This window comes from Amphiprion ocellaris, chromosome 11 (assembly GCF_022539595.1).
Source record: "Amphiprion ocellaris isolate individual 3 ecotype Okinawa chromosome 11, ASM2253959v1, whole genome shotgun sequence".
Taxonomy (NCBI): Eukaryota; Metazoa; Chordata; class Actinopteri; family Pomacentridae; genus Amphiprion; species Amphiprion ocellaris.
Window position 1 is genome coordinate 23,945,991 of NC_072776.1, and position 22,343 is coordinate 23,968,333.

At 38.0% G+C, this 22,343-nt stretch overlaps 1 protein-coding gene across 2 annotated transcripts in view; it reads left to right on the forward strand.

Moving 5' to 3' along the window:
• Positions 1 to 22,343, forward strand: part of adcy5 (adenylate cyclase 5) — a 178,934-nt gene that overhangs the window by 81,165 nt on the left and 75,426 nt on the right. For both annotated transcript variants that reach the window (XM_023277993.3, XM_035951777.2), the window contains exons 2-3: positions 3,102 to 3,251; positions 4,528 to 4,649. In XM_023277993.3, the coding sequence (XP_023133761.1) occupies positions 3,102 to 3,251; positions 4,528 to 4,649 (272 nt within the window). The remainder of the gene's footprint in view (positions 1 to 3,101; positions 3,252 to 4,527; positions 4,650 to 22,343) is intronic.

Consider the following 22,343-nt stretch of genomic DNA (forward strand, 5'->3'; position numbering starts at 1 on the left):
AGTACCTCAGCGGTGGCTGTTGCTCCTGGGAAACGAGTTGTGGGTTTCAGAGCGAGGACAGCAGCTCTATGGCCAGGGTCTGACTCATGCCGCTAGTTGCATACGTGATTTTTTTTTGAGCACGGCTTTATTATACAGTCTATGGTTCTGCCACTACCGATCGGATCTACTGCCCATTTGCACATGCGCAACGGTAAGTCTACTTGGACAAACTGCCCGAAATGCATTGCCAGAGACGTTTCAGTGATTCTGAGTTATTCTGCGCTGCAGATTCGTGAATTGCGTTAAAATTTTTAATCAGATTAATCATGATGATGGATTAATCCACGTTAACGCGTTCATTTTGGCAACCCTGATGTAATCGTATCAAAAGTTTAACCACCTCCTCTTTTTTATTTCTGCTAGGTTAGCATTATTTCTGCTTAGCTAAGTGTGACCTCGGGTTCAACTCATGAGTGCAGATGAAGAGAGGGCATGCACTTCTGGTCTTATGCCTAGGCCTCATGGGCTTCCGTTGGGTTGCTGCTTTCCACAGGATTATTTAGTGTGTGCATAAATTCAGTTGACACGTTTGGTCTTCCAGTCTTATCATTGTTTGTTCTAAAATCTGATTTACACATCTTATTAATCTAATTTTATTATTTGTTCAATCTTAAAATGCCACAACACAACCTAAAAAATAAATTAAAAAATGAATAAAAGTCCTTCTTGAATCAAATCTAGAATTTTACAGGTATCTTTTTTTTTTTTTAAATTCACCTTTTATGATAAAAAAAAAATTGAAGCAAATCTGAGAGTGAAGCAGAGGGGTCTGGATGATTTGAGATGGAATAACCCAATTATTTTTCTGTTGAGTGACTAATCATTTACACAACTTCTTGTTCCAGCCCGAATATAGTTTATATCTATAATTAAAAACATATACTTTAGAAAAATGAATTTCATTAGTTCACAGAGGAATAAGAATTTTGTCTGTACAGGTGTGTAGGAAGAAACATCCACAAGTAAGAGAAGAGAGAACTCACACACTGTCATACATTTATAAATTTTATTGGAAATACAACATTTTGGTCTTTTATCAGGTAAATCTGAGGGACAAAAAACATGCCAGACAGAATCTCCAATAAACAGAAAGAAATCACTTTACGTCCTAAAATGGATCAAATTAAAACCAATTTAAATCATTTCTCTCACCTGATCAGTCTGTCGTGTTCTTTGTCTCTCAGTTTTACTTGCTGAAGCTCCAAAGACTGGATTATTTCCAATAAAATTTATTGTAAGTAAAAGGACAGTGTGCAGAAGTTCTGTCTTTTCTGTTCCACTGAAAAGACAATCACCTAATACATCTGTGCACCTACAGACTAAACACACCAGAGTCATAAAACTGCTCGAATCTCTTGAGTTTCTCAGTTGTTGATATGTTTTTTTCAGTAAGTTTTGCATCTGTCTTTATGGTTAAGTGCTTGCTGTCATTTTCTTCACTGAACACTTAGCAGCTGAAGTTCTAAACATATTTTAGCATATTTTCCTTTAATATTTCAGTTGCAGTTTCAGTTTACAGTAGGTGTAGGTTGAGTTAGTGTGGATAACTTTCCTCTTTGTGCTGCGGTTTTTCCAGCTGTTACCGCTGAAATGCAAAACGTCTGAGTAGACTGAAAGCAAAATCCACATTTACAGTCTTGTCCTGCATTAATAAACAAATTATTAAACTTGTTCTGCCTGTTCTGTTCCATCTGCGCTGTACAGTGAGCTGCATGTCATTAACAGGCTACTCACTGATGACACATTAGTAGATTAAATTTAGATGTGTTTACAATGTGTTCTGTTCTCACATTACTGCAGGATGGGCTTGATTGGATTTGTGCACTGATGCACATTTAGGGCTTAAATGTTGACACATTTTGTGTTTAAATACTTGAAAAAAGTTGACCAGATGCCCTCTGTGATGTTCTAGTTCACAACTCCCACAACATGAGACACATTCAAGAAAAAGAACCAGTAAAGTTGCATGTATTGTCAAAAAAATATTAATCTGTGCATGACTTCTTTTCTATGTGCAGTCTACTGATGATTATTGTCTTTTTTCTCAATTATTTGATTTCTTTTTTTTTTTTTTGGTCTGTAAATGTTAAAAAAAAAATTAAAAAGTGGATTGGTGATTCCTGGAGATTATGTCTTCAAATGTCTTGTTTTCTCCACACTCAAAGATATTTATTTACTGTTACAAAGGTTGTGCAACAAAATATTAAATTAAGGGTACCATCATTTTTGTCCAGGCCTGTTTCATGAGTTAATTTTTAAAAATAATTCTGTTAAACCACGGTTCAAAAGCAATGTCTGATTTTCATTGGTTGATTTTCATAGAATTTTTATTTATTATTACTTTTGTCAAATTCAAATGATTTCTGTGACCATTGTGGGTTTTTCTTTCATTAACCGAGGGGTACCAACAATTTTGTCCACATGTGTATCTCCAAAAATTAACCTTTTACAATAAGTAGATTCTACAAAAGCAAAAAGAATCTGCACTTGTTTTTCAGCCTTACAATGGTTCTTGAGCTAATCACGTGTATCTTTTTTGAGTCAAAATTGACCAAATCTAAGCTTGAAATCATGATTTTTCATTAAAACCACTTTTTAAAAACATGTCCCTAAAAATTAACCATCTGCAATAAGTAGATTCTGTAAAAACAAGCAAAAAAAAAAATTCTTTTTTTGAATCAATATTGACCAAATCTAAGCTTGAAATCATGATTTTGATTGATTTGGTCTTGATTTATTTTCTTTTTTTTAATGTATCTTCAAAAAAATAACTATCTGCAGTAAGTAGATTCTGCAAAAACAAAAAAAAATTGTACTTTTTTTTCCAGCCTTCTAATGGTTTTTGAGCTAATCGCGTGTGACTTTTTTGAGTCAAAGTTGACCAAATGTAAGCTTGAAATTTATGCTGACCAAGATAAACAGAACAAGAGAGAAAGTGAAATGAAAAATGCAACAAATGTCTCTTGTAGGATTTGAAATATGCCTGTGTTTGCATTTGTACAATATAGAAGTTTTTACCCTCTGAATCACAAAGATGCTCCTTCTTTCTTCCTCCACAGATAGTGTCCAACGTGTTGATCTTCTCCTGCACCAACATTGTGGGAGTTTGCACCCATTACCCTGCTGAGGGCTCCCAGAGGCAGGCCTTCCAGGAGACCAGAGAGTGCATCCAGGCTCGTCTGCACTCGCAGAGGGAAAACCAGCAGCAGGTAGGAGAGAGATTTGGATGCGTGAATACTGGAGAAGCATTAACATTGTGTTGAATACCTCACAGAAAACCTAAATATCAGACTCAAGCTTAAAAGATGGCTCTGTCAGCTTGTACAGTGGAGGGGAGAAGCTGTAAAACATTAGTTTAACACAGTATCACAGCATAATATGCAGCAGGAAATCTAGTTTTACTTAGACTTTTAGTTCTATTGGTTATCACATGGTAGTGTAGAAAAAGAATATTTCAACTCTGGCATTGTTTTTCTTTGAATAAGCAGAACAAGTTGAGGTCCACGTTTTACTTTGCAGGTTAGCCATAGGCGGTTTCTTTTTCACACTCTGTGCTTGTTTTGAACTGTACTAAGAAGTTCTGCACCTGTATGGATACAGCACAACCATGGTAGAGGTAGAGAGAAGTTAAAATGTGTTTTATGCACTATGACCCCATAGTTCATAAAAAAGGAAAAAATAATGAAGTTGAAGTTGTTTGCTTATTTATTTCACAAAATTGGAAAAAAAAAATCTGGAATCAGCATTTTTCCAAGTGCCCACAGGTGTTACAACCAGGGGAAAATGGTGAATTTACCTAGTATAGATATATCACTGCTTATATATTTATTTATCTTCTATATTTTCTTCAGTTGGCTCTGTAAACAGCCTTTGTGAACAGCTTTTCTATTGTGCCAAGGAGGATTTAATTTATTTATTTTTTTTTTTTTACAGTAACTGGCTAGTGGTCAGGGTTTATTTTTGACTAATTTTTTAAATGAGACATAGGATAAAGCAGTTTTGTTGAAATATTATCATATTTAGCTTTAATTACATTAAATTTCCTGACCGAACAGAAAGTTGTAAACAATTTTCTGTGTTTTTACAGGTTCTGTCACAGATAAATTGTGTCATTTTGGTGATTTTGTAAAGACATCATGGATTTTAAAGCTGCGGATGGGTTTTGCAGTTCAGAAAATTTGACAACACCACCAGAAAATCACACATCACACCAATATTCTCCATACACATTAACAGATTATTATATTTTCAATTTAAATATTTTAAGTCTTTTTGTTTCTTTTTTCCTTCCTCCTTCATTTTATGCAGGGCTTTCATGATTCTGAGACTAGCACTATGTCATTTCTATAAACACAATGGTTTAAAGTACGTCATTATGCATCACCGCTACTCAGGTGCGTTAGTCACTCTGCCTCCTCATACATAACTACAAGTCCCCTCCCAGCTGCTCATTGAACTCACTACCCTCCATCCTCTTTACTGCAGGAGCGTCTTCTGCTCTCAGTACTTCCCCGCCATGTTGCCATGGAGATGAAAGCTGACATAAATGCCAAGCAGGAAGACATGATGTTTCACAAGATCTACATCCAGAAGCACGACAATGTCAGGTAACATCAGATGCTGGGGGACAGGGGGAGATGGAGTGGGAGGACGAGGGTGTAAACAACACGTTTTCTCAACACCTCCACACTTTACAGATACGGTCAGGCTACGTATTAAAAACGACTCACAGACTCATGAAAATACCTACTGGTGTATATTTTTGTCATGAGGCATGATCTGAAAATGAATATTCAATGATAAGTTTAGTTTTTCTACTATTTTCCAGTTGTTTGAGGCAGCTTTTGTCTAATTTGAAACTGAGAAATTGGATTAAAATGTAAGTCTTTGAATAGAGTAGCAATAAGAAATGTTCACTTTTTCACTCATAAAAGTCATAACTGTTAATGATTATAGAAATCACACATGAAATTTGGACCTAATGTTATAATACACATGGAAATGAGAGTAATACGAGGTGGAATCTCTTTAGAATTATTAAATGCAAGCTTTCTTCTGCATTGTTGTGAAAAATTTACAAACAACCAAATTATAGCTATTTTTAATAAAAAATTAATAATTTTATTTGCTATTCTGATATGTACCACATTCATTATCATAGTTTAAGTCATTAAACCACATCAGGGACTTATTTAAAGTGTGCAACACAGCTTGGACTAAATCTGGGCACTTTATTATAAGGAGTCTCTAAGTAAACTCACCAATCAACATAACTACATCTGCTGTTTCAAGCTCATTCCTGTCAAATTCATACCCTTTAAATGATCCTAAGACGGAAGTAGAGGTACATATGTGTATTTTACACATGTTTAGACTGTGACTAAGTTTGAATTTCTGTGGCAGCAGAATTGTTTAATACATGATGATTTAATCCAGGGAATGGTGCAGCCCACCCACAGACAGAGGCAGAGGAGGAGGGATAAGTGCAGATGTTACCATGACAACAGGCTGCATGGTATTTTCCCAGAATATTTTTCATACTGTCAACTCTGTCTCTACATACAGTATGCATGTACAGGGTAATGTAGTTTATAATGCAATGCAATCAGGAAGTTGTAGAGCAAAACAGTGGATTTATCATTATGACCCATTTTTAAACCTAAAAAGTGTGTATAGTGTATTTTAAAGACGAGGATTTGTGATAGATACATACTTTATTAATCCCGAGAGAAATTCAAATTCAATTTATCATTTACATATGTGCATTACAACTTACAGATCACAGGTATATTTTACTTTATGATCAACAACTTGTCAAGATCTGGAAATTATTTCAAATTTCCAGTTTTACAAATGTACAATTTGCAGTTAATGTCATCTCTGTAATTTTTACACTTTGCAAAGCCATCCCACAGGCCAGACTGGGCCCTCTTTTGGCACACGGATCACATATTTGACATCCCTGAACTAGTCCTTTTTTAAATTTCCAAAAAATCTCGATGCTAATTTGTATATTAAGCTTGAAACATAAATCATACCTTTATTCTTTCTAGTGGAAACTTCACTCCTGCGATGAAGCATGTATCTGCTGAATATCCATTAAGTAATTGAAGGTTCATTATCTAATAGTACCGGTAGTTTGACATCGACCCTCTCATCACAAGCAGCACTTAATGGAAATTTTGTAGAGTTTTGAGCCACATCTTAATGCTTTCATTGGAGGAGTTTTATCAGTTGTCACAGAGATTGTTCAGTTCTTAACATGTGGTCTACAAAGCAGCAAATACTGAGAGCTATTTTGATCAAACAGCAAATACACTGGGACTCCAAATTGCTTTCTTTTTACTTCACTATGAACTACAGCTGCCTTTACAAGGTCTGCAGTGTTGCATTAAACATGCACACAGCTGGCACTTAGTGATAATATTACACCTGAAGCTTTGTTATCTCACTCACACATCTGTCACATCTATAAATGAGCTGTTGTCTGTTATGCAAACTTGCTTCTATGTGTGCAGAAACTGTATGTGACAAATCTTTCACTGTAGTAAAGATTATGGCAACAAAGGCACAGTGCAAAAATGGGACCAGATGTAGAGGAACATCCTACTATTTTTGGCATTCTGCATTCAACATACAACGCAAAATCTTTTTCTGGAGGACTATGTAGTTTTGTAGTGCAGGTACTGGAATGCACCCTGGGATTTCATGCATTCTACTAATCTTTACTGTGGAATTTGAGTTTGGGCTGAGTGAGATGCAGAAAAATATGCAATTAGTTTGGCAGATATTGTGAAATGAGGAGTAATCTTAGTGGGGAATTGTAATTTTTTTGCATTTTTTTCCCCACTGAAAAAAAAATGTATACAGAGGTCCCTCGTCTATCATGGGAGTTACGATCCAGACAGATGAAAATCTGTGAAGTAGCGACCATATTTATTTTATTATTTATATATATTTTAAGGCTTTTTAAACCCTCCCCACACACCGCACAACACCACAGAGCAACACTATGTGTAGCAGTCAGACGTCTATGTGAAATGGAAAAGGCGAGATGCTGAATGCACGCTACACATAGACCGGTTCCATTTTCTTGAAAGTAAACATCCCAAGGCATTTCTCCTAAAACATCTTCAAAAACCTAAAAGAAAAATCCAGTTGCTTTTACTGAAGCTCTGAGGATTGTCATGACCGGGATGACTGAGAATCTACACAGATTCATTAAAAATGGTTTGTTGTGACATATTTTACCTTTTTAAGAACTTAACAGCTCCTGTGATTTGGATATCTTGATATTTTGATTATTTCTTCAGCCATAATTTGAGTCTTTATTTTCAACTCTTGATAGGAATCTGCTCACTTCACACAGATTTCATCTTGCTTGGGTTCTGTTAACTTAGTAACAGTAATTATAGCGATCCATTAAGGTGTTCACTTTGTTGCACTTTTTTTTCTCTGTGCACTAAATTGGGATTTGGGTAGTTAGATTAAGTGATAACTAAAATCAATAAAAGGTCATATAATCAAGATTAAATGGAAAACATTTTTCCTCTGTAACTTTCTGACTGCTGTTCTCATTGATGGCCAAGTCAGTTTTGCTCATTTAGCCAAATATCTCAAAGAACAAATTTTCATTAAGGGCCTTTACAATCCGAGTTAATGTGGATTACATTAATGCACAGTGAATAGTTTCTGCACATCACTATTCTGTGTCTCTTTATATAGAATCCCAGTGTATCTGGACTTCATATCATATGAACAACAGATATCAGACATGAATAACCTCCTTGGTCTTTGTCTGGTCTAAAGTTTGACCTTTTTCTAATCTATGTTTTGACCAGTTTTGCTCTGATGTTTACGTTCAGTGGATGCAGTTTGTTTTGTGCCTTTCAGTTTCAGTGATGCAGTTTTGAATCATTGGTTTACCTTATCTTTGGTTGTATATTGCTCTTATAACTGTGAACACAGATCATTAAAGTCAGCTCATAATAGGAAATCGCTTTTAACTGTGTAACCCTGCAGGACAGATGCAGCTGGACAGCAGAGGTTTGGTTTGGCACCACCTTGTGGAGTAAGAAAACACTGTATTAAGGTGTGCTTTGAGTAGTTTTATTACTCCGCCAAGGAACGGCGGAGTTATGTGACGATAGGCGTACGTTTGTCTGTGAATCTGTCTGTCTGTGTGAAACATTACTCAAGAATGGAGCAACAGATTTGGATGAAATTTTCAGAGAAGGTCAGAAATGACACAAGGACCAAGTGATTAGATTTTGGCAGTGATGCGGCTTATAGTCTCGATCTACAGCTTTGTTAAAGATTTCCCATTGAGAGACATAGCAGCCGGTACAGCGTCGCTGTAACCATGTGAACACTATGTCAGTTACCCACTGACGATCACATGATTGCGATCCTGCTACAAATTGACTGATTTATCAGTTGGAAATCATACAAGGAACAAATGATTAAACTGTGGGGTGTTTCTGAGTCCCACCAATTCCTGCAGCCTGCTACATATATTTAGGTCACGCAATGTAGCAAACCCCAGCCAGACAATGGTGAAGCTCCTGATGTTTCACAAAGCCTTTATTTACGTTCAGCCGTCAGCCTTATTTTGAACACAAATTCACCTTTCTGTCCTTCACTCATTTCTTCACAGTAAGAGCTTTTCTCCATTCCAGCTACGTGCTTCTAAGTTTAGACACATCCTTTGCTAGACAGCAACAGCGTGGAACCGTTTTCTTTCATCTTTATTTGAATTCTCTGACTTTTCCGCAGCGTCTTCGTCATGTCAAGAAACCGCTTCTTAGAGAATCACTTCCTGTGCTGCTGGAATGGTGACAAAATAAAAGCCCGCAACATTAAAATACGTCTTCAAAATAAAAGCATGGAAGGAACGGTTATTTTAACAGTAGCAAAACAAAGGTTTGCCAAAAGTGATGAACTGATCAACAGACTGTTGTAAGAGTAATTTACACGCAATTTGGTATTCATACATAACATGCACATGCATAACAGATGCTTGTGCTCAGCGCAAGGTCATTTTTTATTAAAGATTTCATCCGTCGGAAATAATACGTCATCTGAGCAGCCTTGGTGGAGTACTGTGCTCTCTGAGTGCTTTTCTAGTTTCTCCTCTGATCACAGTCACACAAAAACCAAATCTCCCCAACTTAAATCTTTAACTTTTACTGCAAAGACCTGGTTTTGACATTAAGGTTGAGGCAAGTAGCAGCTATGACTGGGGTAAGTTTCCAGGAAAATAATGCACATCAGTTTAATTCCCTCTGAACAGCCGGTGTGAGTGTGTTCGTGTGTAGCAGCAGCAGCAGCCCGAGTCTCAAACCGTGCAGTCAGAGTTTCATGGCCTGTAGCTGTCACAGTCAGGTGGAAGCTCAAACTTCAATACATAATAGGTGCTATTGAAGGCCTTTATCACTTTGATGTGTCCCTTTGAAAGCTCACGGGTTCGAGCATCAGGTCACATAGGCTACTTGTGCTCTTATGCACAAAGGCGTTTTCATCACTCTTAATGCGATCATTATCAGAAATTATCCTTTTATGATGCCTGACTTCAATAGTTCAGTTTAAGAAAGAGTGTGGGTTTCTTTTTTCAGAGTCTGTAAGGGGATGAAAACTTAGACAATGTCCAGAGCATGTGATGGATGTTACTGCTACTGGATCCAATGTGCATGAAGCCATGTGAGCACTTATGAATAAGTGCGCACACATGGATGTTTAGTCATTTTAATAAAATTATGGCTGCAATTAACCTTCTCCATACCCAAATTATAGCATTTAACAGAACCATTAAAATGTAAAAACACAAATAAAAGTCAGATTTTTAACTATTTGATGCAAATACTGGACAAATCTAAGCTAAAGTAGTTATTTTTTTAAATCACAATCGCTTTATTCTACATGTTTCATTTAAAAATCTGCCAAAAATACACCATTTACTCTAACCTGATTTTGTAAAAAAAAAAAAACTAAAAATTCTGAGCTTCTCAACTCAAAAAAAAACCATGAGTAACTCAGTTATGACCAACAGTCACTTGACAAAAAGTCAGGACCTTTTGGCTCAACTGCAGGCTGTCTTTTTTGACAGAGCGCATGGGAGAAAAGCATGGAAACAAAGTACAAATGTACCAAGTACTAAAATATCTGGAGTATGTAGAGACAATTTTTTTCCATTGTTAGTATCAAATGTGGAAACTTAGAAAAAGATGGTACATGTTTCTTCCAGTTGTTTCCCTTTTTTTTTGTAAAATTAAGAAAATAATTCATCTTCTTTTTATTTATGATTTATGGCATCATAGCTTTGTCATATTGCCCAAAATAAATGTTTTGATTCTTTGTTCTTCTAGTCATGGTTGTGCTGTTTCTGTAGAGGTGCAGGAACTTATATTGCAGTGAAAAATGAGCCCACAGTGAGTGAAAATGTCACAAAGTACCCAGAAACTGCTTGGAGTTCAGGACGTTTAGAGGCAAACCTCTCAGTGGTTCACAGTACATGTGTTCATTACTGCAGCGGTCAAGCTTAAACTATATTCAGTAACCTGTAACTCTCTGCAGAAGTAATGCTTTACATAATCAGAAGAGACAAACTGACAGACGTGTGCAGATTCAGCTGGAGCCAACAAAAGCAGGAGAAACTGAAGGTGGAGATTTGGTGTCCTACGGAAGGTTTTCTATGTGACTCGTAGGGCAGTAGGCAGCACATGATCAGCATCCGCTAAGCTCGGCTGAGTTCTGTCTGTGTGATGAGTGTGTGGTTAGTGGCTCGCTAACCAGGTGTTACCGGGCTGGTCTGGGGGGAGCAGGCCGGTGGCTTTTCAGTAATTGGGGCTCCGCTGAGAGGCCGAGTAACAACAGGAAGAGAAGTGACAGCTCCCACTGCTACGACTAAAGAACAGGAGGGAAAACAGAAGGAGGCAGAGAGGTCGAGAAGGAGTCGCTCAGGGTTCGGAGCTCGTTACTGCTGTAGAAATGTATTAGCATGTTTCTACTCATCTGCATGTTCTTAATTCAGGATTGTAAGCCCTCAAAAACAGAAGTAACGGAGCAGCAAATGAACCATGAAAGGCATGTAATTAAATCCTTTGATCCAATGCAGAGGTTCAAATCGATTCTGATAGCTAAGGGTACACATTTGTACCAGTTCAGACTGTTATTTAACTGGTAAAGTAGCACATTGAAAGAATCACAGCTCCAATTCACTTAAAGTAGCGGCACCTGCAGCTCAACCTTGCTACAGACAATTAGCATATGGAAGTAGGTGAAGAGTCGGGTCCTTGTGGTGCTACTGCTGATTGCCTTTTTACAGTGCAGAGCTTAAAAACATTTTAAGCTTCAGGGCCAAGTTGAAGACAAATCTTGTATTTGACAGGTGCTGTAATTCTTGAGGGCAAGTCAGGCCACATAACGAGATCTTCAGAAGCAAATTTCAAGTCATGATGCAAGTACAGTCGTGCGGAAAAGGTCAAAGGAACTTGTTTACTTTTTTAAAAATGTGTGAACAAGCAAGCATTTGATCCTCTTTGAATTAGACCCTTACGGTGATACAGCCAAACAAATGTTATAAAATTGACATTTGGTGGAATTTTTACAATTTTAATTCATTCTGAAAAAACAAATCACACAGAAGAGTAAGAACATTTATCCCACCTTCACATCAAGTCAGATTAGGGGCCAGTGACTAGAAGGTCCATGTGGAACCTGTTTTACTTAAACCTTTGACATCGAGGTTCTTGTATTCTATTTGCTATTGAAGTGTATGCCGTCAATATGCCCAGATCTAAAGAGCATTCTGACACTGTCAGAATTTAAAGAATGTGGATGCTTATGAGTCTTTATAAGAGATTTCAAAAGATCCCTGAATCACTTAAACTATTCCGCTGCTGGGAAAGTTATCTACAAGTGGCGTAGAGTTCAAACAACTGCCAGTTTGTCCAGGACCTACCATCCAAGAAAATAGCCTATGTACAGTTTGTTTGCAAAAATAATTTCTAAAGAACTGCCAAATTTGGGCAAAGTGAGAATTGACTCAGATGTGAAATATTTCCATGCACAAAGGTATGTATTTTTGTTTTCTGCAAGTTGTGCCGACTTGTTGCTGCTCCACATTACTATTTTCTAGAAGCCTACCTCAAATTGTGTTCCTATGCAACTAAACTGTATTATCATATTTTTAACAAATGCATTTTCTTACTAAAGCATGAAAATGTTACGTCTTAGAAAGGCTTCCAGTTTGAAGTCCACACAAGGAGGAAGGCATAAGCCAATAACTTGATATTCAGCCAAGATACTGGGATTCATGTCCTGTGTGGATCCTTATTTTTGTGAGTTAAGTTCCGCTTTCGCTCATTTGATTCTGGTTTTTACTCGATGTTTGGTTTGGCTTAGTCACCAACACTACGTGGTTAGATTTAGGAAAATGTCACGCTTTGGTTGACTCTTTCTAAATGATAATTTATTAGAAGCTTGGTTAAGTTTAGGCACCAAAACTACATGGTAAGTTTTATGGTTTACCAGGCGAATTGAGTTCTGCCTCATCTAATGTATTGGTTGGATTAGCTTGTTGAAAAGAAGCAACAGTGAAGCAATAAATAAATGGCAATGAAATATTGATTTCAAATGTGTCTGTGATACTTTACAAATAAACAAAATCCAGAAAGCATGTTTCAGTCCAAACGTAATTAAAAATGCTGTTTAGCTTTATAGGAAGTACCTACAGCATCTAGAGTAACTGTGGTACCACAGAAAAATGTGTCACATTTTCAGAATTTTTGGCATCGACTTGGAACTAAAGTATTGCTTCTTGTTCAATTCAATTTTATTTATATAGCGCCAATTACAGTCAAATTGTCTCAAGACGCTTTACAAAACCCATATGCCTGACCTGACATCTCCATTGTGACATCTCCATTAGCATTGTCGTGAATATGTTAGAATGCTGAGTTATTGAGCAATCTGCAGGTATTTTATCAGCTTCCTACCCTACTCTCAAACCATCATTTTGCTTTAGTTTTGATTGCACCAGCTCTGCTTTACTGTCTCCGTCTGTCTATACTGTTGCTTGGGCAAGAATGGGATTTAGCAACAAGAAGGTCTCCAATGCCTGGAGTGATTTCACAACTGAACAAAAAAGACATCACTCTGGATTGCTTTTTATTAACGAATGACTACCGCATTGCTTGAAGTTAAATCTATATCCCTTTAGGGAGGTACATGACTTCAGTTTTGACGGCATAGCCGGTACAATTGAGGGCACTGAAGACTTTCAATAAGTGATCCTTGTGTGGAGTAAAGTTATGTCCTGTGGTTTTTGCAACAAGGCCAAAATGTGAGCTGACGAAGGGATTATGCAAGAGGGCTCTGGGGTGGAAGTTTTGATGCTGCTGGGTTGCCCTGTAAGTGTAAGAGAAGCATTCTCAAGCAGAACATCATGACTCTGGGCTGCTGTTGCTGTTGTGATACCCCGGCGAGAAAGACGTGAAATGGACGTTGCATAAATTAGAGGAACTGATGCTACCTTTGTTCTTCGTGTTCCAGTTGACACAAGGACAAGAACTGAAGCCGAACACAAAGCAAACACACATGGTTTTAGTGTGATCGGTGTAGTTATTATGCATGCGTTTTACATAAGGTTGATGCTGCTGGGGTCCAGTCTGACCTGGTATTCTGTCCTTGGTGAGCAGACAACAACACACATGCATGTAGTGTATAACATACAAAGCTGATGTTTACTCTTTACTGTGCTGATATGACTTTGCACGAGTTGTTCTATGATCACTCATCTGTCAACAAAACATATGCAGATTTAAGAGTTTGCCTGCCTATTAAGTGCTGTACTTTCTTAGAAAATGAGATTGAACTCAGCTTAAAGAATCTTTATGACTTTCAGTCAAGATACTGAGATTCATGTCCCGTGTGGATCCTTAATTTTGGTGAGTTAGGTTCCGTTTTCACTCATTTGACTCTGGTTTTCATTCGATGTTTGGTTAGGTTTAGGTACCAACACTATCTGATTAGGTTTAGGAAAATGTCACACTTTGGTCGACGCTTTTGAAACGATACCTTGTAGAAGCTTGGTTAAGTTTTGGCACCAAAACTGCATGGTGAGGTTCAAAAAAATGGGATGTTTTCAGTTAAATACAACCTTTTCACGACATGTTTGAAACTTCTCCATTTTTTCTCAAGTTGTGCTATCATCACTCATAATAACAACAAAAAATATGCAAAGTTAAAAGATTTTTAGCCTTTATGGGCTATTTTTAGCCTATTAAGCACTAGATTGAACTCAGCTTGAAGCGTCTTTATCAATCTTGAAGTGGTGTCCAGGTGCCAATGCATTCAGCATTGCTTCTGTTGGCCAAGAATCAAAAAGAATGTCGATTAAGACATTATGGATAGGATGAGTTGCAGATGGAGGGTGGTGGTGGTTGGGGTGGGGTGGGGGGTGGGGTGAGGGGGTATGGAGTACGATGGAGTATGAGATTTAAAAAAACAGAAGCAGGTAAAATCGGAGATGAAACGACTGAAGGGTTTGTGTGAATTATTTTTCCTGGCTGAGGTTAGTGAGTCACCAGTTAACAGCTGGGGGTCAGATGGGAGGCAGCTAGCCAGTGGCAGCTCCAGTTCCAGACAAGGTGGTCACAGGGTCAGGCAATGGTTCAGCTGAGATTTGACCCAGAAAATATTCTTCAAGGTTCCTCTGTTTAACCATTTTTCCTGATTACTCTGTTTCGCTTTGTCTCTTACTTAGAAGTGTAACTACAGTATTGCCCAAGTTTCTTATTATATGTGTGCTCTCTAGATCTTACCTTAGCCATCCTCCTGTCTTGTAAAGGCACCAGTCCAAACTGGTACAGTCAAGATTCCTTTATCCTGTAACATCATTGGATTTTTATCATTTTGTGTAATAGACTTTAAAGTTTGTTTGTTTATTTTTGTTGTTGTTTTTTTTTTTTGCACTCGATCCAGTTCAAGTCATTTAATGTTTAGCATCTGCAGATGCCATGAATTCTAGATAATACATGCTTCAAGTTTGATAGATCACCTGTAGTACCTGTACAGTACTGGTTGTGCTCTTACTATTTATTATTGTATCTACGAGAAGAGGTGGACACCATGTTAGCAAGCTGAGAGAATTGTGAGGGTTTAGCTCGTGAAGGGGCACCATGACAAAACCTTATGTGAAGCTTAATGGCCTCCAACCAACAGATCAGCAATAGCATCATTCCCATATCCCAGTGGCATATCTAACAGTCACCTTTGTGGCATGTATTTTCACAACCAATAAAAACTGTGCTGTAATTACATAATCTGTTAATGAATTGCAAATCAATAATCCTTCATATATTAAGAAAATTATTGAGGGTCTCAACATGTGCATGACAACACGTGTAAATGTAGGATTGGGCCTAAGTTGCTTAAGTTGTCGATCAGATCAAAGCTGCCTTGACTGGTCTCCATTATGATCATAGGAGATTGGGACATTCCCAGAATTTTATGTTTGTCTGTTATTACTCTGTCAAGGAATGCAGCGGAGTTATGTGATGATTGGCGTACGTTTGTCCTTCTGTGAGTCTGTCTGTGTATGCACAACATTGCTCAAAAATGGAATAATGGATTTGGATGAAATTTTCAGGTAAGATCAGAAATGACACAAGGACTAAGTGTTTACATTTTGGCAGTGATCCACGGATTTGTTTAGGATTTCCGTATCATTGCAAGATAGCAGCACAGTGTCACTGTAAGTATGTCAGCAAGTGAACGCTACGCTAGCTGCCTGCTGACGATCACATGATACAACGACTGAGCGGCCTTGGCAGAGTACTGTGCTCTCTGAGTGCTTTTCTTGTTGTTATTGTAGCAGTATTGCCCTTTTTGTATGTTATTGTATGTTTTGAAGTATTTGTTTGGAATCCTCTAGAGAGAATGGACTAATTCTTTTTTTGAAGACAGTTCCAGGGTACATCACACAAAATATTGACTACAATCTAAAATATTCAGTTAAAAATACCAGTTTATTTATTTGCAATTTCTTTTAAGACCCACTATATACTACAGACAGTCTAGTTATTTATGTATTTACCTTTTTAACATACTTTGCTGTTGTTGGTTTTTTGTTGTTGTTTAATATGTTGGAAGAACAAAACATGCAGTTTTCAAATTCAAGATTTTTTTTCCAGTTTTTCAGATAGAAAAATTATGCTCTGTTGTTCTAGTGTCCTGCAGATGGTTCACTGGGTGATAAATAGTTAACAATAAGTCCCCGCTGGAAATAAATAGCTTTCTTTTCCATGAGTGTGAGATAAGTAGTGACAACAGAAGTTCTTGCCATAAAAACACCACAGAGTCCTCGGCGTAACTACTGAGGTACAGGGCAGCAGAGCGGAACGCAGCCACCATGAACAAGCCTTTGAGCCTGAGCTCAGGGAACAGAAACCCTGACGTTTCAGATACAAATCTCTCTGACAGCAGAAGTGTAGCAAAAGTCATGTGTAAAAAAAAAAAAAAAAAAAGCCAATTGTGAAGCCGCTTGACTCGTAACCGATGATTTGTCTGTATTTCCAGCAGTTGTGTAGCTGAATACATAAACTTTTCAACTATGAATGTCTTTGTACACATGGACAACTCTTTGTACGCATGGATGAATCTTATGTGTACAAATTTTAATACAGATTAGCAGATTTTTTTTTTACACATTTGAAAACCTAATTACAGACAGACAAATTTTTGATGACATTTGGAGATTCTGGAAATCTCAGTTTGCATAGACAAATTCTTTTACACATTGACAAATTTCACTTCGGACACACGGATTGAAATACAGACACTTCTCCATTCTCATTGACAAATGATTTTGCTACAATAAAGCCCCCATAGGTTCAGAGGGTTAATCCAGTCATGTAGCATATATTTTATGTAGGTTCTCTGGATATTTTTTTGTGCAGACTGGACGGCTAAACTCTCAAATTTTGTGGACTTAACCATAAACAAGTGAGAGCAGTTATGGGTTTTAGGGCTCTGTGCATTCATCTTTCATTCTTCAGTCCTCCTCAGTTACTCTTGACTCTGTTTATCTCTAACCCAGAGTACAAACTGATCTAAGACCAAATACAGATTTCAGGCATTCATTCTTTCACAGAACTTACTGTGTGGTTATTATTTCAAACCCTTTTATCTCTGTGTTCTTATCAGAGGGTAAAATTATTGCCTTTAATCCTTGTGGATTCAAAGGGGGACACTACATCAAAAGCTTGTGAGAAGTTAACCCTTACAAAGCTTGAGACAATTTTATTTAGCTAAAATATCCAACATTTTTATATGTACGACTATAGGGTCTCTCTGTCCAGCATCTATCACTTACAAAAGTAAGGATCTCTGGGAGTTAATGTTGCGTACTAACGAGTCACTCATCGCCACGGTAACGATTAAGTGCGACTTAAAGACCCCAGATCTCTTTCTCATACTCTCTCTCTCTCCCTCCACTGCTCTTGTAGCTTACCACCCACTGTGGCCTCTGACGTCAGACCAGGCTTTGGGAAATGGCCTCGCTCTCTGCTTCTCTGGGTCAGTGGGGAGTGAACTGATAATCCATCAGCAAATCTGTACATTATGTGTTTACCTAGAAATTCCCTCAGCTCCCATAATGAAGGGTGCATCTTTTTGCTGCAATGATATATACCAGTCTGCCACAACATTAACAAAACCTGAGTAATATTGTATAGGTCCCCTTTGTGCAGCTAAGATAGCTCTGAATTTCTGGACAAAAGGCCTCATGGTGGAGACTTCCTGTGGTGTCTGGCACTGGGATTTTGGCAGTAGACCGTTTTGGTTGTTGGGTGAGGTCTTCTTGGATCAAACCTGTTCCAGCAAACCCATGGATGCTCGATTGCTTGGAATCTGGGGAGTTTAGGAGCCCAATGAATGCTCTTGGTCGTGTTCTTTGAGCCATTTCTAGGCATTTTTTCAGGTGTGATGAGGTGCATTGTCTTGTTGGAAGATGCTGCTGCCTTCAGGGGTGCCGTTGCCATGAGGTGGGGTTGGTTGGTCTGCAGTCATTTTTAGATGGGTGTCATCGTAGCATCCATATGAATGTCAGGATGCAAGTTTTCCCAGCAGACCGCTATATTTTAAGAGTTGAATAATGTTATTCAATTCAGCTGTAAGTGGTTTCAATGTTGTTTCTAATCTGTGTTCATTCTAAATTGTTTAATCTGAAGTTGAATCAGTTATCCGAAGGTTTGCAAAGCAAGTAGATTTTTGTCAGGGAGTTTTTCCTCTGTTTCCACCCTCCTCTGTCAGGCTGCCTTGCTGCTGAAAAATGCAAAACGTTAAATTTTTAAAGAAGGCCTATATAATTTTTTGAATAGATGCATCCATAAAAGTTCAGCCGTCTAAGAGGTTTTATCTCATTAGTCTTTGGAGCACCAGCTTATGTTTTTCTTTTAATTGTGTGTACCTGACATTATTGATTGATTCCTTGACTTTGTATGTCTTTTCGATTTGGGTGCTCTAAAAAATGGTCCAAGAAACACACACCCGTTTAATTCAATGCTTGATTGCATGTTAAAAAGATCTGATTTAGGTTTAGATGATTTTTTTTAGGTTACAAACATTATTTCGATTGGCTGGGTTGGCAAAACAATGTTGCATCAACTTATTATTATGTGTAACTTAAACTCAAATGTTTGCGTTGGTTGATTTAAAGCTCAAAATTCAAGTTAAGATAATATAATGAAATTGGCTTGACATAAATTTTTCTTCACGTTGAGTTCAGTACTTTAGTCCCCTTCTCTGTCTTAACATGTCACATGGACAATTTTAGACAGTTAAGGCGGGAAATCTTTGTTTCAACTGGGTGGGAGGCAGCAGTGCATTTTTCATGCCTACTGCGCCAGAATTTAAAAGAAAAAATAGAAGAGTCACCATCATCTCTTTGTTGTCATTGTTGTCTGTTTCTGAACTTTAATATGTGTTGAAGTGCGCATTAATACATACTTCCTCTTACAAAGAAGATGCCAGCTGAGTAGGTGGTCCTTCGCTGTGGGCCACAACACATTTGGTTACACGCTGCTCAAGGAATATGTGGCCATATGCTGGCCAGACCACCTGTGAATGTGTTGCATTCACAACTAGAAAAGCACTCAGAGAGCACAGTACTCCGCCAAGGCTGTTCAGTTGGCGTATCATTTCCGACGGATGAAATCTTTAATAAAAAATTACCTTGCGCTGAGCACAGGCATGTGTTATGCATGTGCGTGTTATATATGGATATCGAATTGTGTGTAAATTACTCTTATAAAGGTCTGTTGATCAGTTCATCACTTTTGTCAAGCCTTTGTTTTGCTAGTGTTAAAATAACCGTCCCCTCCATCCTTTTATTTTGAAGGCATATTTTTAATGTTACGGGCTTTTATTTTGTCACCATTCCGGCAGCAGTGTATATCTAAGAAGCAGTTTCTTGAAAGGATGAAGATGCTGCCGAAAAGTCAGAAAATTCACATAAAGATGAAAGACAACGGTTCCATGCTGTTGCTGTCTAGCAAAGGATGTGTCTAAACTTAGAAGCACGTAGCTGGAATGGAGACAAGCTCTTACTGTGAAGAAATGAGTGAAGGACAGAAAGGTGAATTTGTGTTCAAAATAAGGCTGAGGCTGAACGTAAATAAATGCTTTGTGAAACATCAGGAGCTTCACCATTTACTGGCTGGGGTTTGCTACATTGTGTGACCTAAATATGTAGCGGGCGGCAAGAATTGATGGGACTCAGAAACACCCCACAGTTGAATCATTTGTTCCTTGTATGATTTCCAACTGATAAATCAGTCAATTTGTAGTAGGATCGCAATCATGTAATCGTCAGCAGGTAACTGACACAGTGTTCACGTCATGGTTACAGCGACATCGTGCCGGCAGCTATAGCCTATCTCGCAAAGGGAAATCCTTAACAAAGCCGTGGATTCAGACTATAAGCCACATCGCTGTGGAAATTTAATGAGGTGGTCCTTGTGTCATTTCTGACTTCCGCTGAAAATTTCATCCAAATCTGTTAGTCCGTTTTTGAGTAATGTTTCACACTGACAGACGGATTCACAGATTCACAGCTTGACAGACAAACGTACGCCGATCGTCACATAACTCTGCCGTTCCTTGGCAACTATAGTTAGAACTTTCCACTTGTGATACATCACCCAAGACACATTTTAATGCCAATTGTGAACAGGGCTGAGAGGACCTTTTTAATTTCCTGCTTTGCCCATGGGCTCACAATACTTGATAGTTTGGTTGACCAATGTTATAAAAGACACAATAGTAAGACTGTTAAATGGATGCCATTCAGCATCTAGATTTACAACACACATTGATGTGTAAGCAAAAATTCAGTGCAATGCTCCAATGACACTGCAATAAAATGTCATCACAAGGTTTACAATATATGTCCTTTTCATTGGATTTAAACATTTTTAAGCCCACAAAACAGGTGATTAATGTTCCTTTTCTAGCTAAGTTAGTTGACTCTAAGCATGTAAAAATGTTACATACTAAAACATTTGCATTTTTATTGTACCTACAGGATAAAACTGATAATTCAAAGAGGCAGTTTTAAAACTTTAAAACTCTAAGGACTAAAAACAAGCGACGTGAAGCATTCTTATCCTTTCTAGTCCCTAGAGCATGCCATTCTTCCCTCCCCCATCCTCCCTCTTAGACCATCACTGCCTCCACCCAGCAAGACAAACCTGTTTCTGAGCTCAGACACATCGGTCAAAAGTGTCTGATTTCACTTGACCTCCCATGCAACAGCTCACAGAAAGCAATCAATTATTCTCAGAAATGTGTACCCCAGAGTGGGGACTCTTAATCCTCTTCAGCCGGAGAACCAAATTGAGTAAATTTAGGCATTTTGACGCCTAGGTTCATTAGAACATGTTAGTCCTCTTGACATGTGAGGAGCCAAGAGAAGAGGAACCATGAAAAAAAAAAAACCCTGCTGCAACACTTAAACGAAATGAATGTCACATATCCAGCAGACAAACCTCTAAACACTCACTCATACTGTACAAACATACCACGTTCTCTTGGACGTGTAACAGGCTCCCACCCTGTGAGATTCATGTGAGCTTGTTTGGTCTGAAACATTTGCTTGTTTATAGCGTTCTCTTCTCCTCTGGGGGTCTGACTGAGGCTGAGGTGTTCTTATGTAGCTTGACATCGGGTTGCTCTCTTTAAACAAAAGAGTAAAAGCAATCAATCTCAAGAACGCGATCCCCATCGTCAAGCACTGATGTGGGAGTGTAGCACTTAGGGGGTAGTTTTCAGCTGATGGGTCAAGCAACCTTGTCAAAGCAAACAGCATCATGGGAAAAGAGGAAAATATTAAGATTATGAAGGAAAACAGCAAGCAGTCTGCAGAACAACCTGGATTGAACAGCATTTGAGCTTATATCATCATGTTGGATTCCAGATCTGAGTCCCATCTAGAATCTGTGTGGGAAACTGAAGACTAGAGCAATGGTGAAGAAACTCAGAGACCTGGAGATTGTCACAAAAACCCAAAATCCCAGTGGAGACATGCAGAAAATGTTTTTGCAATTATAGGAAACATTTGATTGTTGTAGTGACAAATCAAGGGTTCATCACTGATTACTGTGAATAAGTTTGGTCATGGCATTTTTAGTAAAAATGGAAAATATGTTAAAATGATATCGTTAACATCTCTAGCACACATCTTACCATCTTTTGATGATTCAAAGTTCCAGTAGTGCTTTCGAGCAATGAAACTTCCCTCAGCAAACACAGAATAAAAGCTCAAAAGTGCTGTATGTGATCAGGGTTTTTCAAGTGCAGTTTTTTTTTTACATATATTTTCATAACTGGAGGCCTAGTTTTCTCTGGAACATCAGTTTACCAGTGCAAACTTATCAAGATAGAATTTTTTAAAAATTGGGGTCCCACAGGAAGTCAAGCTTAGGTGACTGATTGTTCAAGCTGCTGCAAGAAAAGATGAACAGTATAGTGTCAAAACACAAGGCCTGTTATTGCTTTCAGACTTTGACTGATGAACTTCATCACATGTTCGATCCCAGGAGGAAATCTGTGGCCCGAGAATAAATATGCTCATTGAAGAAAAGAATGTCGAGTGTGAGATGCGACTGTGTGGTAGCGAGTTGTGATGATTCTCAGAACAACTTGAGCCTTTCAGGACGATCTTTCTCGTGTGTTTTTTTTTAAATCTGCGAATGTACGTGAGGCCAAAGCGACTGTCTCCCACCACTGATGCTGAGTCTATT